This window comes from Trichomycterus rosablanca, chromosome 2 (genome assembly GCF_030014385.1).
Source record: "Trichomycterus rosablanca isolate fTriRos1 chromosome 2, fTriRos1.hap1, whole genome shotgun sequence".
NCBI lineage: Eukaryota > Metazoa > Chordata > Actinopteri > Siluriformes > Trichomycteridae > Trichomycterus > Trichomycterus rosablanca.
This window is the reverse complement of record NC_085989.1, coordinates 12,626,002-12,643,532: the sequence shown is the minus strand read 5'-3', so window position 1 is coordinate 12,643,532 and position 17,531 is coordinate 12,626,002. Positions and strand designations below refer to the sequence as shown.

Below are 17,531 nucleotides of genomic sequence, written 5' to 3'. Positions count from 1 at the left end.
ATCAGACCTTTCGGGTCATAGAGCGAGATTTTTGTGTTTAACCTTATCATTTCGGCTAGGCGTTCAATCACTAATAAAAAGAGGAGGGAAGAGAGAGGACAGCCCTGTCTTATCCCCCCACCACCGGTATTGCTTTTTCGACTTGTCTGAATTAACAAAAAACAATGGCTGGTGACTGTTTCTAGCATCCCTCCACCCTTCCTCCTCTCCACCATCCACACCATTCACAATGAGTCATTATAAGCAAGAAGGAGAGTGGCAGTAACTTTGCCCAGTTTTTTTTCCCAAAAAAGTATTTTGTAAGCATCTGTGGTTTCCTCCCCCAGTACAAAGACATAAAAGTTAGGTGAATTGCAGATACAGAATTAAACATGTTTAACATCGAACTGTTGTAGCCTAGTGGTTAAGGTACTGGACTAGTAATCAGAAGGTTGCTGGTTCAAGCCCCACCAATGCCAGGTTGCAACTGTTGGGCCCTTGAGCAAGACCCTTAACCCTCAATTGCTTAGATACTGTTGCTTAGATACTGTTTCAACTGTAAGTCGCTTTGGATGAAAGTGTCTGCTAAATGCTGAAAATGTAAATGTAATGTAAATGAACTTGAACTCATACCAGATGTGACAAGACACATGTTCTTTACAAGGAACTGATGTACTTCTGTTGTATTAGTCCACAGAGCATCTTAAAATTACAATAGCCTGGGGGCCATTAATGTGTTTTTTTTTGGGGGGGAAAGTGAGATTATTCTATATCTCCTGGTTCATATCATTTTGACCAGTCCCTTCCATTGGTGGAATAATGACTGCTGATCATGTTTAAGGCAAGTGAGGCATGCAGCTGCCCTTGGTTAGGGTGGGGGTCTGCAGTGGCGTATTAGGACACTATTAAGGAATTGGACATAATTAGATTGGGAGGACAAGGGAAAAATGCAAAAATTAATTGTTAAATCTGGCTTGTGTATTGCATAGCAGCACATTTCTCTAGTTTCTGGGTTCAGTCATTGCTTCTGTGCACTTTCAGTTTAGCTGAGTGATGTTCTCCCTAAGTCTGCATAATGGGTACTCTTTTCCTATCTTCTATGAAGCATTTAGTAAAAACAAATGGTAGGAAGGTAGATTATTTACTTGGTCATGTTTAGGGGATATAGCCTTATGGCATAGTCACTTGACTGAAAGCTGGCGATTGATTGACATGTGGTAACTTTTCTGTGCCCATATAAATATGGTTAATTTATTAACCTGCTCATTTTTGTGCATATTTTTTTAAACCTTGAAGATCTCAAAATAATAATCAACTTATGTACTGTCTAATCAAAAAGAATACACGCTTACTAAAAATAAAAAATTATATTATTAAATGAATAAAAAAGAGAGGTTGGCAGTGGTACTGGACATTGTTGATTAATGCCATTTGCTGTGCACAGTGCAATGATATATAATTTATTATATGTTGACATTGGTTAGTTAAAGTATTCTTGAGCCCATACTGTCCCAGTTGTTGATGAGACACTTATTATTCTAACTTCAGACCACCAGCACTTCACTTTGGCTATGTCTTCATAACAGCTTTGACTTAAGCATCTGGGCTGGAACTGTAATTGTGGAATTAAATAACATTTTGGTTAAAAGTGTTAGTAATTGTAAAAAGTATAACCAAACAATTTTTGGTGAAGATGTTCTCTGCCTCGCGTTCAGTCTTTCTGGGTTGTGGTATACCCAGTGCGACCCTGATCCAAATAAAGTAAAGTTCTTAATGTATAAAATTGCATAATTGGAAATTTATTTTATAAATAATGGATTAGACCAAGGTTTTTCAAAGTTGTCCATGATTTTTTACGTGACCCAGGCAACACAAGCAATGCATCTTACTCTCTCTCTGTGGTTTACAAGATGTAACATAAAGGCTCCACAAGGGGACATTTGCGTACAAAATGTAATTATTATTATTTTTCTTTGCAACCCATTTTTTTGACTCAGAGTTTGAAAAACTCTGGATTAAACAGGTAAGCACAGCAGGTAGTGTCTGTATGAAGCCAATGCTCTTCCTGTGTACTCTGGGTTTCCTCCTAAGTTTATTCCTCTCACTAACATGCCCAGAAATGAGTTAACTTTTGTAAATTGCCCTTGGGTGTGAATAAGTGAGTGATTGGAGTGTGTGATACCCTGTATCAGATTGCTGTACTGTCCAGGACACATTCGTGCATTGCTTTGAATTTTTTACTGGTTTTGAATTTTTTACACTCTAATTTAAGTACAACTCTGATCTGGATAAAGTGGTCACTGATGATAGATGGACTAAAACACAGTGGCATTGTGCTGCTGTCAGATGAGACTACATTTCAGATTGTTTTGGGGAATAACTGATGTAAAGTTCTCTGTACCAAAAACTAAAAGGACCATCCAGACTGTTGTCAGTGAAAGCTAAAAAATCCAACATATTTCATGCTATGGGGTGCCTCAGTGTCCATGGCATGGGTGGCTTTCATTTGTGTGAATGTCCCATTGATGTGGAGGCATATCTTGGAATTTCAGAGTTACATAGGCTGCCATCAAGGCAACATATTTTCCAGGAAGCCCATTGTTATTTAAGTAAGACAATGCCAGGCCTCATTCTGCAAACACTACATATGACTGTAGCCAGTGTGCATGTACCTGACTGGCTTGGCTGCATTTGTGATTTGTCTCCTATTAAAAATGTGTGGCTCATTACTAAAAAGACGATCAGACATTCGGACAATGGGGACAATAGGGAATGATAGTCAAGTGGGGGAACATCAGATGATGTCGGGATGTTCAGGTAACATGGTGTGCTGGAACTGATGGGGCTTGTAGCTGTTACATAAACAACTCAAAATACCAGTAAAACTGGGAAACTGGGGTGTTCAAAGACCAGTAGAGTAGCTATTTCATACAGAGTCTCATTACCTTAAGTGTAACAGGGTTTTTTTCTGTCTAATCTTGAGTTATTAAAGTAGCACTGCTTAAAGATTTTGTTAGTATAAAAATACTTCCAAACTAAAGTCAGTTCATGTAAAATCAGGTGTGTTAATATGTAAAATGCTGCTGTACTGTGGTTTTTCAGGACTGACGTCTGATAACCCTGCCCTAAGGGTTTCACTGTAGCTCCAATTTTGTGGGGTAGAAAAAATCTACTACTCTCAAATTCATATCCAAATAATGGCACTGCCTTTACAAATTGCTGCTATGAATTTAATGGGATTTCCCAGCACTAACCATTCAATAACCAACTATTTAGACTATTTAGAATTGTTTTTTTCTTTTCTTTACAGTTTGGCCTGCAAGCATCAAAGGTAAAAGTATTTAAAACTTTTTCTCAACCTGTTTCAGTTAAAACGCATTTTATATAAAATAATTACATTTTTTTTAAATGAAACACCTAATAGCAATGCTGATGAAGCCAGTCAGATATGCCAGATGTCATTACTTTGTGCTGCATCTTTATAATTCTATCTTTAACTACTGGACTTTTTTTTTTACTATGTAGCAAAAGCTGAATATCGTACAGCCTTTTTTGGGGAGGACATTCATATTCCTGTACCAGCGCTGCAAACTACAGAGGTAGTGTTTAAACCAAGGGTGGAACCACTCTCGGAGGTCCTTTTGTTCCAGAACCAGCATCCACTGAACTCTAGAGTCAAACTTATTGTTCAAATAAGTAACTTGGTTCTTGAAGATGTTGGTGAAGAAGATGAGGGGACATACATAGTAAGGGACACAGCGGCTCCATCTAATGTTAAACACATCATTCTAATAGTAAGAGGTAAGTGTAAGTAAAGGACTGTATGTGATTACTGCTAATAAATCATCTAGATTATTCATACTACCAATTAAGATTTATAATTAAAAGTTAAAACTTACATTTGTGATAGTTTTGTACATACTTATTGACTCCAACAGACTGTGCCACAGAGACAACTGTAAAGTATGGTGAAACATATCACATTCCTTTGAATGATATTACTGGTCCATACATTCTGGAGTTCAGACCCAGTGCGCCTCATGCCAACCAAACAGCAGAACCACCTGCTCATATTCTACTGAACCAGAGCACCATCCCTGTAGAAGAGTATATGAACCGTCTAAATGCAAATGAGAAGCGGGTCACCCTTCATTCGGTCACTGGGGCTGATGAAGGTAGCTACACTGTATTGGACAGTGATGGAAAAGTTCGTAAGAGGACATGCTTAAATGTAAAAGGTGAGTAAAAGAAGGTGGGGTTAGTAGCACTCAGCACAATACTGAAGGTTAAAGATAATATTCAGTTGCAAGTAATAAAAATTGGTATTTTAAATAAGTCATTAAACTTGTCTTCTTATCATTCAATTCATAGTAGATAAAATATTGTGTTAGAACCAATAACAAACAAACAGTGTACTTTAAAAAAAAGTCTTTATGTAGCTTATGCACTGAGACTCAGACTGGAAGTAGTTAAAAAACAACATTTAAACAGTTGTATTAATCCGAATTAAAAGTTTAATCACAAAATACAGAAACTGCAGAATCTTTAGAAAAAAGTGAACATACTTTGCTTTAATGGAAAAATGCATTTGAACAAATCTTATTTTGTGCTATTGTTGCATGCCTTAAGTATGAAAAATACCACCTAAGTGTTTTACAATGATTCTGGGACAATGTTTTGTGTTACAGTTAAACAACAGTTACATTTTGTGGCAGATTTACAAAATGTAACACATGTTTAGAAGAAAAAGAAACTGCACACAAACATTGAAAGTACATGTCAGCAGTAAAGCATGGTAAAGAAAGCATTATATTTTAGGCAAGAATGCTGCCTCGGGGCATGGACAAAATAGTGGCACTTCTTTTTTACAAGAAAATGTCTGGTAGTTGTCCAACTCATGAAGATTAGTAGACAATGTACAAGACAAGTTTTGCAAGTGGAATTTCTATGCATTCCTGATACAAGACTTCAGCTACTAAACATTTCATGGTTGTCTGATTCTCATTTTCATGATGCAACATTTCAAATCTGGACTGCTGGCAGGCATTTATTTTTCCTGAAAATAAGCTGAATTGTGGACTCATCTGACCAAAACTTGTTTCCACTGTCTTTTGGTCCATCTAACATGAGTTCTGGTCCAGAGAACATTATTTCTGCATATAATTGATGTAAATTAACTGATTGACAATTCTCTCACAATGTTTGGCACAAGTCATTGAGTCATTATCCATCTTTGCTTGCAATGACTTAGCCTTTAGTGGAACCTTCTTTTAAACCCAATCATGATACCCTCACGTTACCAATTCACCTGCTTTTTGTGGAGTGTTTTAAAACAGTGTATCTTGATTTTTTTGCCCCTGTTCCAACGTTTTGAGTGTGTCGTAGGATTCAGATTCAGATTTTTCTGCCCAACGTTTAAAAATTTCTTATTATTAGACCAGATTTTTTTATTATCTTTTGCCTGCCAAACTTCAAGCAGATTGTCATATGTCTTTCACTTAGCAGTGGCTTCCACTCTGTCATAAAGGCCTAGTTTATTGAGTGCTGCAAAGATGGTTGTCCAACGGGTTCTTGTGTTTTACCCAGGACTTTTAAAGCTTTTTAAGAGTGACTGTTGGGTTGTCTGATTAATGTCCCATGTCCGCTCAGTTCATGTTATAACAGGTGGACTCCACTTACAGTGTATCACAAAAGTGAGTACACCCCTCACATTTCTGCAAATATTTCATTATATCTTTTCATGGGACAACACTATAGACATGAAACTTGGATATAACTTAGAGTAGTCAGTGTACAGCTTGTATAGCAGTGTAGATTTACTGTCTTCTGAAAATAACTCAACACACAGCCATTAATGTCTAAATAGCTGGCAACATAAGTGAGTACACCCCACAGTGAACATGTCCAAATTGTGCCCAAATGTGTCGTTGTCCCTCCCTGGTGTCATGTGTCAAGGTCCCAGGTGTAAATGGGGAGCAGGGCTGTTAAATTTGGTGTTTTGGGTACAATTCTCTCATACTGGCCACTGGATATTCAACATGGCACCTCATGGCAAAGAACTCTCTGAGGATGTGAGAAATAGAATTGTTGCTCTCCACAAAGATGGCCTGGGCTATAAGAAGATTGCTAACACCCTGAAACTGAGCTACAGCATGGTGGCCAAGGTCATACAGCGGTTTTCCAGGACAGGTTCCACTCGGAACAGGCTTCGCCAGGGTCGACCAAAGAAGTTGAGTCCACGTGTTCGGCGTCATATCCAGAGGTTGGCTTTAAAAAATAGACACATGAGTGCTGCCAGCATTGCTGCAGAGGTTGAAGACGTGGGAGGTCAGCCTGTCAGTGCTCAGACCATACACCGCACACTGCATCAACTCGGTCTGCATGGTCGTCATCCCAGAAGGAAGATGACTCACAAGAAAGCCAGCAAACAGTTTGCTGAAGACAAGCAGTCCAAGAACATGGATTACTGGAATGCCCTGTGGTCTGACGAGACCAAGATAAACTTGTTTGGCTCAGATGGTGTCCAGCATGTGTGGCGGCGCCCTGGTGAGAAGTACCAAGACAACTGTATCTTGCCTACAGTCAAGCATGGTGGTGGTAGCATCATGGTCTTGGGCTGCATGAGTGTTGCTGGCACTGGGGAGCTGCAGTTCATTGAGGGAAACATGAATTCCAACATGTACTGTGACATTCTGAAACAGAGCATGATCCCCTCCCTTCGAAAACCTCCAAGATGACAACTGCCTTGCTGAGGAAGCTGAAGGTAAAGGTGATGGACTAAACCCAATTGAGCACCTGTGGCGCATCCTCAAGTGGAAGGTGGAGGAGTTCAAGGTGTCTAACATCCACCAGCTCCGTGATGTCATCATGGAGGAGTGGAAGAGGATTCCAGTAGCAACCTGTGCAGCTCTGGTGAATTCCATGCCCAGGAGGGTTAAGGCAGTGCTGGATAATAATGGTGGTCATACAAAATATTGACACTTTGGGCACAATTTGGACATGTTCACTGTGGGGTGTACTCACTTATGTTGCCAGCCATTTAGACATTAATGGCTGTGTTGAGTTATTTTCAGAAGACAGTAAATCTACACTGCTATACAAGTTGTACACTGACTACTCTAACTTATATCCAAGTTTTATTTCTATAGTGTTGTCCCATGAAAAGATATAATAAAATATTTGCAGAAATGTGAGGGGTGTACTCACTTTTGTGATACACTGTAAGTTCTAGACACATTTTAAGCATAATTAAAGCAAACAGGACACATCTGATTTTGAGTGCCACAGCAATGGGTCTGAGTACTTTTGTGAATAAGAGATTTCAGTTGATTTTTAATGAAATTTTAATTAAAACTCTAAAAAGAAATTCACTTTTTCATCATGGGAAATTAGGTGTAGATTGATATATAATATTGACAGTTAAATTCATTTAAAATTAAATATGAATGCTTAATGAATCCATTGTTCAATTTTAGTAAATTATTAGGATTCAACGCTATTATCTGTTACTATAACTTCGATGTTGAAACCTATTATGCTATCATAATAGGTTGCAATGTTGTTAATTCTAAGGGATTGGCAAAGAGCTTGACTAGAAGTAAGATAGAAGGAAGTTGAATGAACAGGTAAATATTTAATGTGCAATGCTGTGTTTTGTGTAGGCTTAATTGTTTTTTCCATTTGTTTTTTCCTCATCCTAGAGCATCAGAACTTTATGTACTTGAAGTATGATGGCACTTTAAAGATCAACCTCTACATAAACCACTCCAAGGTCCATATGATCTACATTCCAGACTCTGACCACAAGCACCAAGTTATTCTTGATCAAGGGCAGCTGGTGGAGCCTTTGGACCAAATTCTAGAGGGCAGAGCATTTACTGAGGGCTCTGTGTTCTATCTGAAAAAGGTCAAAGTTAGTGACGCTGGTGTTTTTAAATTGACTGACTTGACAGGATTCCGCATAGCTGATGTCTACGTAAATGTGGAACGTAAGTATAGACATTGATGAATAAGATTTAGTCATAAAGGGTTTTAATCTATTTTTAGGCTTTTATGCAACCCCAAATTATTTGGTTTGTCTTTGTTTTGTCTTTACTATTCTCATTGTCAAGTTATTTTTCTTTTACCCATGATCTAAAATAAAAAAAAATCATGTGCTTGTTAACTACAGTGATAGTAAACGGTAATGGGTTTATTAACTTTGTGTGCTTCATGTCATGGCAGGACACATATTTTGGCCCATTGTAGCCGCAAATGGACTACAAAGCCCAGAAGCTAATGCTCTGCACCTTATTCCAGGGCTATTTATAAAAGCACAGAGACCAGTGCAGTGCTGTGTCATTCAGTAGGGTCATTGGCCAGTGTGCGTTTGCCTTGCTTTTAAAAAAAAGTCTGGGGGCCTCTTGCAGATAGATCCAGCCATAACCATTACCCGTGCCACACCCCTGAACAAAAAATTTGCAGGTAGCTTTAGATGGACGCCAGAACCCTAGAAGGCCTTTGATGAAAGGTGAATGCTTCTGATGTAAGGCACAAAGCAATACTGTCCCAATGCATAGGGCCTGATAATGGACAATACCCCTGTGTTTACATCACTTATTGATATTACTCTGTCTGAGAAAAACTATGATGTTGGAAACATGAAGCTATTAGCAGCTAAACTTGGTCTTGGAGGAATACAGAAATTGGCTAGCAGGAGCAAATCACCAATTCCTGGTCTGAACAAATCATATAACTCTGGCCTAGGTATAGCAGGGTACACATCTCAACTTCCGCCAGTCCAAATGGGCCTTGTTCTTTGGTCGGTTTAACCCTGTCATTGGCTCCCCGGCAAACTTTTTATTCTGACCACTATGTGATGAATTCAGTCCACCCAGGGACCAACAGAACACAAGAGTGTTTGCCCAGAGGGTTTTGGTGGCCTTTGGTGGACAAAGACGTATGGATTATGTTGGTGCATGTCAGGTTTGTGCCTGCAACAAGGACCCTCGTACCCATTCTTTGTGCCCTCTGAATTCCTTCCCTATCCCATCTTGCCATTGGTCAGTAGCTAGTTGATTGGGATATGAACCAGAAGAACAATCTTGGGTACCATCCTGGACCCAGACCTCATCTAAGAGTTCCACTGCTAAATGCTGTGCTGTGAGCAGTGCAATAGGTCAATTACATTTGTCTGCCTCACTTCAAAAACTAAAGCATAGATCTGCTCATTGCTAGTCCCAAATGAAATACAATTCCAAGGGCCTGTAGCGCTAATGGTTGCTAATGCACCACACCTGATTCCGGGGCTATTTTAGGGAAGCCCAGAGACCAGTGTAATGCTGAGTCATTGTTTACACTGTCAGTAAGGTTGTCATACTCCAAAGCCCTACAGCTGAGTATCTAATTCCGCTTTGGGCGGTGTGCCTATGGTGTTTGGCATCATATGCAGAACACTTTTTCAAACAAGACAAGCTGAATTATTAAAAGCTCTTATTTTGTTTTATTATACCTAATTGCATTGTACCAGACTTTAGATGTGCTAATATGCAGACTTTAGATGCACAACCTGTGTGATTATTTATAAGCAGAGGAAGTTTCCAGCTGCTTTCAGGTCAGTCCTAGAGAGCACACACCTGACGAACCTCAATGAGGGCATTTGTTTAGCTTGAAAACTTGAAATACTGGGGGCATTTAATATTCACTGAAGGCATTTTACATACTTTAGTGTGTTTACTTACTGATGTAGACTGTTGGTCAAGAAAGCCTGGCATGGGCTCAACTTCATTATTTATCCGAACAGTAACAGGGGAATTAAGGTCAGGGCACTGTGCATCCCAGCGCAGTTCCTCCTTACCAAACTTAAAGCAGGAAACAGGAACAGGCTTTCCCCAAACTGTTGGCACAGTTGGAGGCATAAGATTCATATAACAATCAATTATACTGTATATACGTGTTAGGTGTGAACGTGGCTAAAACACCTCAACACTTCAACTAAATAATTAAGCATTATTATTAATAAATATTAAATAACAAAATAAAAAATGGTAAATCATTCGTTTAATCTTGCTTTATTTGCTTTCTTTTGTTTCTCTTTCTATCAGCCTACAAGCTTCCTCAGCTCTATGTGGTGATCCTGTCTTTGGTGGGTTTACTGGCTTTCCTGCTTTTGGTGTGTCTGATATCATGTCAGGTCAAGATTCGCCGTCGGGCTGAGAAATCACGAAAGATTGCTTTTATTGCTCAGCAGGCTGGCAAGGGCGATGGAAAGACTTTCAGACAGGTAAAGAACAAAACAATAGATAAATAAGTCACATCAAGTATTCAAGCAAATTGTAGCATATAAATTTATATAATATTTACAATATATAGTAAAACCTCATCTCATCGTTGACAGGGCTTTAAATGTGTGTTTGTTTATGCATTGGTTCTCTGTCCTTTGTAATATGCTTTATATAAATCCCTGATGAACTGAATGTATCAGATATTTTATTAAGTATCCAAATCTGATTATTCAATTTCAACTCCCAAAAAGCTTTAAATGACTCTGATAATGTGAATTTCACTTGCTTTACTGTGTAAGTGTCTGTCTGTTTGTAAGTTACGTTATCTTATTTCTTCTTATTCCTTTTCATTCATCCTAGCAGTCCAATCCTGTCAATCACTTTACCAAATTAAAAAATAAATCGATAAATGCATATTTATGTCTGATGCAGTTTATAAGCGAAGCATTGCTGCTAAATTATTTGCAATAAGCTTATGAAGTGCTGTTATATAGTAAAGGTTAGCCAAATCACTGATGTGCATTGCATTTTTCCCTTTTAAAGGAGCCTCAGATGGAATACCTTCTCGGTGAGCGAGCTTCGCGTTCTGGTGTTTATTTTGTATTTTAGTGCTAAGTTGATGGCTCTGTATCAGTGTTTGTACTAGTGCAGTAGGATGGTCCAACAGGAGCTCGACAAAGGCTTTGTGCCACCATCAACGATTTGTGGCATCCATCCCTCATTCCTCCATCTGTTATCCATCCAGGTCTGTTGACACAAGTAACTGCTATGGTATCACACTGATTCCTGCAGTTGGCCCATTAGTTTTAGTGGGTATACAGGCTCAGTTATGTTTGTAGTTTTTTTTACTATCAGTAAAACCCATGCACATAGATTTTTTTTCTAAATGGTAAAGAGGTAAGTGTGGACCCATGTGTATATATTTGTGTGTTTGTGTGTGTAAGTGGTTGTTTATGTTGGTGTGAATGTGTATGTTGAAACCTGTGGTAATGATTAGTAGTCTTTGTAGCAGATACTCACACATTACATTGTTTATTTAATTAATCTAATATAACTAAATTTAGTAGTTATACATAAAAAATTAGTTTTTGTGCTAAATTATTTCATAGATATCTACATACAGTTAAGGTCAAAGGTTTACAAATACTTGTAATCATTTCAAGTTTGTCATCATTTCAGGATTTCTGTGACTGAACAAATGGAGAATGTGCAGAATGGAAAAAAAACTTTATTGAATTAGAGTTCTTAAATAAGTTTGTGTTTAAAAACATGAACAAGTATGTGTGACAGTGCCCAATATCATGTAGAAACTGTTAACATATGCTGAGACAAAATTGTAAGTCAGATGTTATCTAAGAAGACAGCCACCCGAGTAAAATGTCTCTGCTTCAAAATGGCACCTTAAAACTTTTTTGCTAATTTTATGTATGAGGAACAAGCAGGAGCTGAAGCGTCTGTTTTGCATGGCAGCCTTTAGCCTAACATAAAGCCATTTTAAAGCTCGCTTAACTGTGGACACTGTTGGAATGTTTTAACAGTTTCCAACACATGCTTTTTGGTGGTTCTTAGATTACATCTAACCATCATGACAAATTTCATCTCAGTATGAGGTAACAGTTTGTGATTTTTTTCCTGACCTTGGCAAGAGACCAATGTTCTGTTTTTGTTTGGCATTGTGTGCAGTTAAACTAGCCCTATTTATAAAAGCACTATATGAAATTAGTAAAAAATGAGGGAACCACAAATTTCAATAATATGAAAATCTTTAATTGCTATATGCACATTTTAACTTGGCATTTACTTAGAAAACCTGAAGAAAAGGAAAGAAAAGTTTTAAGGTAAAAAATTGTAGATTCAGAAAGTATTTAGAACTTTTGACTTTGTACACACTTTATTGTGTAATTAAATTTGAATAGCTTTAATTGCAATTTTTACCCATTTATCTACATTTAGTCACCCATGACGAAGAGTAAATGTGTTTAAAAAGTTTTTTAAAAATTTAATCAAAGTTACAAACTTAAACCCCTTATTTACAACTGTTTTCCAAATTGTGGTTAGCTGTTGAAAGTCTAGCCAAATTGGGGTTCCAGGCAGGGAGCATTGGTCAAAGGGGTTAGAAGGAGCCCAACAGTCACTGTAAATGAACTCTAAAAGTTCTGTGTAGAGATGGGAGGATCTGACATCCATCTCTCCAGCACTCCACTAACCAGGTCTTTATGGCTGAATGGCCAGATGGAAGAGACTTTTATGTAAAAGTTACATGACAGCATGTAAAGTACTTAGTACATGTAAAGTACTAGGGCCAGTGATAGCTCAGTGGTTAAGGTACTGGACTAGTAAACAGAAGGTTGCCGGTTCAAGCCCCGCCACCACCAAGTTGCCACTGTTGGGTCCCTGAGCAAGACCCTTAACCCTCAATTGCTCATTGTGTTCCGCTCACTGTGTAAGTCGCTTTGGATAAAAGCGTCTGCTAAATGCTGAAAATGTAAATGTAAATGTACTTAGGGCAACATGAGGAAAAAGAATCTTTGGTCTGATGAGACATAAATTAACTCTTTGGGTGGAAGAGCAAGCACTATGTTTGGTGAAACATTGGCACTACGTATTACCTGGCACGTATAATCCCTATTGTGAAACATGGTAGTGGCAGCTCCATGCTGTAGGGTTGCTTTTCAGTGGTAGGGACATGGAAGTTAATAAAATTTAGAGAAAAAAAGTATTTAAACTTTTGACTTTAACTGTATAAGAAGCAGTCTTGTTTTATTCAAAGTTTGGATGTTGTATATTCCTGCTCATGGATAGTATTATGTTTTTGAAATAGCAAATGTGACAGTATTTTATTATTACAAAATTCAATAATCACAATAAGTATTATTATTTAGCTTTTTTTTGTTTTCATGTAGTTAATAAGATGCACAAAAAACTAAATTAAATTAAATTATTTAAATTAATTGTTGATAAAAAAAAACATTAAAAAACTCACACCTTTGGGTGAAAAAGTATCTAAATGATTTCAGAGTTACACAGATATGCATAAATTAAGCAACCACAGTCAAACATTATTGAAAATCATTAAGGAATGTTAAAAAAATGCTTAACAGTAATCATTAACCACTGTGAAAGTGTGCCAAAGTGCATTTTGTTTTGTCCAATTTGTTGTTTTTGTGATTGCTGTGTTGTTTCTTAGTTCCTCTGAAAAGCTATTATTAAATGCCAAGGTGTGTGTGTATGTGCAGATATATATTGTGACAATAGCTTTCAACATTTGTAGTGGCATGACACACTGCTGTCTGGCTTGGAATATCTGGGGTCAAAAGAAAATATAAGTAATATTAATATATAACCTTTAGCCAAACCTTTTTGCACTGTTACAATATATATCACATTTTAAGCTACTTTATAAGTATATAGGAGCTTTTGGTGTGGTACACTGAGCTTTCCATCTGCAAATGTTTGGATATGCCCCCCAAGCTACTAAATTACTTTTGCCTAAGCAGGATTCCCTGTCTTTTTGGTATATTCATGTTTGGGTTTCTTCTTGGTATTAGGTGGTTCATGAGGCTTATACAAGGTTCACAGAAGATTCCACTTTGCAGACCACCTATGAAAATAACACTGAGACCACAGAAGTTGAGATCAAGGTAAGCAAGATTAGTAGTAGAAATACCATGGAAATATTGTATATAAATATTTTTTAATCCTTTTTAAACACATAGTATGATCAGTGTCAGTGCTACCACATTTGTCACCATAGGTAAGTTTTACCCAGTCAGTTTAGAATATTATAACTATTATATAACCCCAAATCATAAAAAGTTGGAACAGTATGAAAACTCAGTGTTTCATACATTGCATACTGTCTGCAATGAAATAAAGGTCAGTGGCATACTGTACCAACTTTTTGTGATTTTGGTGTAACAGTGGTAACTGTTAGGTTACCACTGTTGGGCCCTTGAGCAAGGGCCTTAACCCTCAACTGCTTAGACAATATACTGTCACAGTACTGTAAATTGCTTTGGAGAAATGCCAAAAATGTAAATGAAAAAAATGTAAGTATAATTGCATGTCTGGATTTGCCACCAGGATGGGTCAGGATCTTGTCTTTGTACTCTTTACAAATAAATACCGGTCAAAAAGGATTTGCAAATCATTTCTGTATGTTTTTATGATTTTTTTTCTTAATACTTCAGCTTACTGTAATTAAATTTGCAGTAATTCTATATTTGCTTTGTTTTAATTGCCTTATTACTGTCTTATAGCAGAAGTAGAATTACATTAGGATTGTAATCAATTTTGGAAAACACTTAATACATTACTAGTAAATATTGATTTATAAAGTGACTTAATTTTATAGTAATATTTAAGGCGCTTGACTGCATTGTAATTTTTCTCAGATTGTTCATAAAATAACATTTTGTTTTTATAAATACATAAGTAATTCTTTATTCAAGTTTATTATAAAATAACTCCAGTATTATTTGGATAATAATGCTATATTCAAAGTAAAAAGCAGAGTAAGTAACTGTAAATTTGCTAGTTATTGGTTTACAGTGTAAAAACAGTGAAATTTTTGCTCTATAGCATAGTTTTCCTTATTAATTATATTTATCAGTAGAGGTGACCTACTGTTGCCTGCATTACTCATCTTTGGTAAAATAAAATGCCAGTCTCTGCAATGCCAGCTGACTCCTGGATTGCATTTTGTATGTTACAGCAGGGGTGTCCAATCTTTTCTTGTTGGGGGCCAGATGTAGAAAAAAATATGCAATGACTGGCCACAGACTGTACATAAATCAATTTTAAAAAATTGATAACGATCAACTACACATGCTTTTTATTTAAGTGAGTAATGATGCATCTTTGACAGTGTTGTGTCAAGTAAGATTTTGCTTACCAGTGAATAATAATATGACATTACTCTCTGTCATAACAGCAACTGTTTTTTTGACAAATTAAACATACACATTTCTTTCTGAAATCAGTGAAAAAAAATATTATTATGGTTTAGACTAATTTCTGTAATAGCGACACCAGACCAAACTTTAATTTAATTTCTAAATTATCTCAAGTACCATTTCAAAAATGGTAACAGGCTGCCAATGGCCAGCCGGCCATAGTTTGGACACCCCTGTGTTACGATATAATCTGTTTTTTTTTTAAACACTGACTTTACTGTTTTGTTTGTACAGGGACTGGAAGTATCCAAATCAGGACAATATCCAAACTTCCCCTCAGAAACAAATTTTTTGGAAAATGACTCTGGGGTAGAGTTCAACACTTCCACATTCCCACTAGACAGTGACACTGATCAGTCATTTGCTTTGCACAAGCCTCTCATTGACAGTCTTGCTGCCATACCTCCAACTATTTCTGAGGGTAACCAGGGTGCCAGTTTCACTTCTGATTCTGTGCTTAGTGCCAGCCAACCTTCTGAGCTCAACAACACTGCGCAAGAAACTGACTTCATGGGCACCACCATTCCTGACATACACCCTAAAGTCCAAAGTTTAGATGACATGGTATCTTCAGGCCCTGCAAGCGGTTCCATCAAGGATCAGGGTGGGGGTGCAGATGTTGTTGCAAACTGAGAGTCTCTTGAGAGACAAAGTCTTAAACGGTGGTTTTAACTTTTACTAACAATCATAAGCTTGACGATTTTAGTTCTTTTAAATGTATGTTATAGTATCAGAGAGCAAAAGCATGCAATAAAGCAACTTGTTTAACTAACTTTTAAGAACAAAGGTTGCAAGATTTTTTAATAAGCCAGATGTTAGGTTAGGTTAGTGTATAAGTAGTCTAACTGTACTGTGAGTGTTTAGTGCATGTTTGGTCATCTGGGAAAACTCTTAAACTTAAAAGGAAAATTATTTTGTTTTGATCACTTTCATAAAAATGCAAGAGGAACTTTCCCTTTAAAGTGGTACTGCACTGATTTAGCACAAGGCTCTATAAAAGTATATTAACTGACACATGTAGATATGATTTCATTGGTCTGCTGTTTTCGTATACTGGAAATGGAAATTGTTTTAACACATGGTTTAACAGTTTTAACATTTTTACAATTGCTTATATTTTATTTATTAAAGAAGGAAGAATCACAAGGTTGTAGAAGGGGTTGTGTGGTGGGGTGTAACTAGTTAGGTATACCAGGTGAGCCAAGTGGTCTAAAATTCATTCAAATAATTAGCAAAATCTTTTCTAAGAATTTTTGTTCTTTGTACATTTAATTAGTTACCCTTTTCAGTTAATGTTTTGTGTGGCACATCAAGCAAAAATATTTTAGACCCTACAACCCTGATAAGGAAAAAGTGGTTACAAAAATAAATCAATAAGTGATTAAATACATTGACACTGAACTTAATGTCTTTTGAAAGAAAGATTTACTCTTCAGCCTTGTTTTATTAATCATTTTTTTCTGTAGTCCAAAATACAGAGCACACAGACATTGAAGGAAAAGATTGTCTTTACATTGCTTTTAAGACATAGATATTATAGAGCTTTAAAACCCACTACAGTATTGCTTTAAAGCCTTTGATGCATTACCATATTACATTAAATTATATTAAAAAAAACTTTTTACTGGCTCATATTAAAAAAAAAAACCTTAAAAGCCACAAATTTTATGTAGATATAATTGCTACATGTAAAACGTAGACATTTACAACATTTAAAAAGCCTAATTCTATGAAAAAGAATTGGAAACATAATTTGTTGATCTATTTCTATGCCCTGTCAATTGCAAACAGCATTTGATTTAAAAGCTTTGTTTACAGAATGCAAAAGACTGAATGTGTTTTCACGAGTGAATTTCACAGTGTATTATGTAATATTATTTCACATTTAAATCTAGTTGAACACTCTTAATATAAAGTACTGGCTTTTTTAACATTAATTGTTCCATTGTTCAACCAGCCAGGTATAATGTACTGTCATCTGGTGTAATATAGGTTTACATACCAGATGCACCTTAAAGGCATGTTATTGCACTTTAACTCAACGAAACAAAATTCAAGTCTTCCGGCCTTGTTGTTCACTTACTTTTTCTTTCCGATGGGCCTGACGGATTCTTTTACTGAGCAATAATATAACCACTTTTCTGTTACTATTAGTTCATGACCATATTTGGCACCTATGCTGTCTAGTTTCACTTCTTATTTATGCTGTCCAGGATTCAGACAAAGGGTTGCATAAAAAATATGACACAATACCACACTGATTTGAAGAAAACTTCTACCTCATGTTTTATTCGATGTCTGTAGACTTAAGTAAAATAAAAAAACAAGTTTAGAT

General features: G+C 36.7%; 1 protein-coding gene across 1 annotated transcript; it reads left to right on the top strand.

Annotated features, from left to right (window-relative positions):
- The first annotated feature begins 2,735 nt into the window (after nt 1–2,735).
- Nucleotides 2,736–15,969, top strand: LOC134301048 (uncharacterized). The gene is made up of 8 exons (XM_062985589.1): nt 2,736–2,796; nt 3,290–3,310; nt 3,505–3,780; nt 3,918–4,217; nt 7,680–7,967; nt 10,062–10,240; nt 13,790–13,882; nt 15,431–15,969. The coding sequence occupies exons 1-8, from the start codon at nt 2,736–2,738 to the stop codon at nt 15,827–15,829; spliced, it is 1,617 nt and encodes a 538-aa protein (XP_062841659.1). The 3' UTR covers nt 15,830–15,969.
- Nucleotides 15,970–17,531: the final 1,562 nt, after the last annotated feature.

Coding starts and splice junctions, on each gene's coding strand:
- LOC134301048 (XM_062985589.1), top strand. CDS start 2,736: ATGGGGACAATAGGGAATGATAGTCAAGTGGGGGAACATCAGATGATG. Junction 10,241..13,789: donor ATGGAAAGACTTTCAGACAG/GTAAAGAACAAA, acceptor TCTTGGTATTAG/GTGGTTCATGAGGCTTATAC. Junction 13,883..15,430: donor CCACAGAAGTTGAGATCAAG/GTAAGCAAGATT, acceptor TTGTTTGTACAG/GGACTGGAAGTATCCAAATC.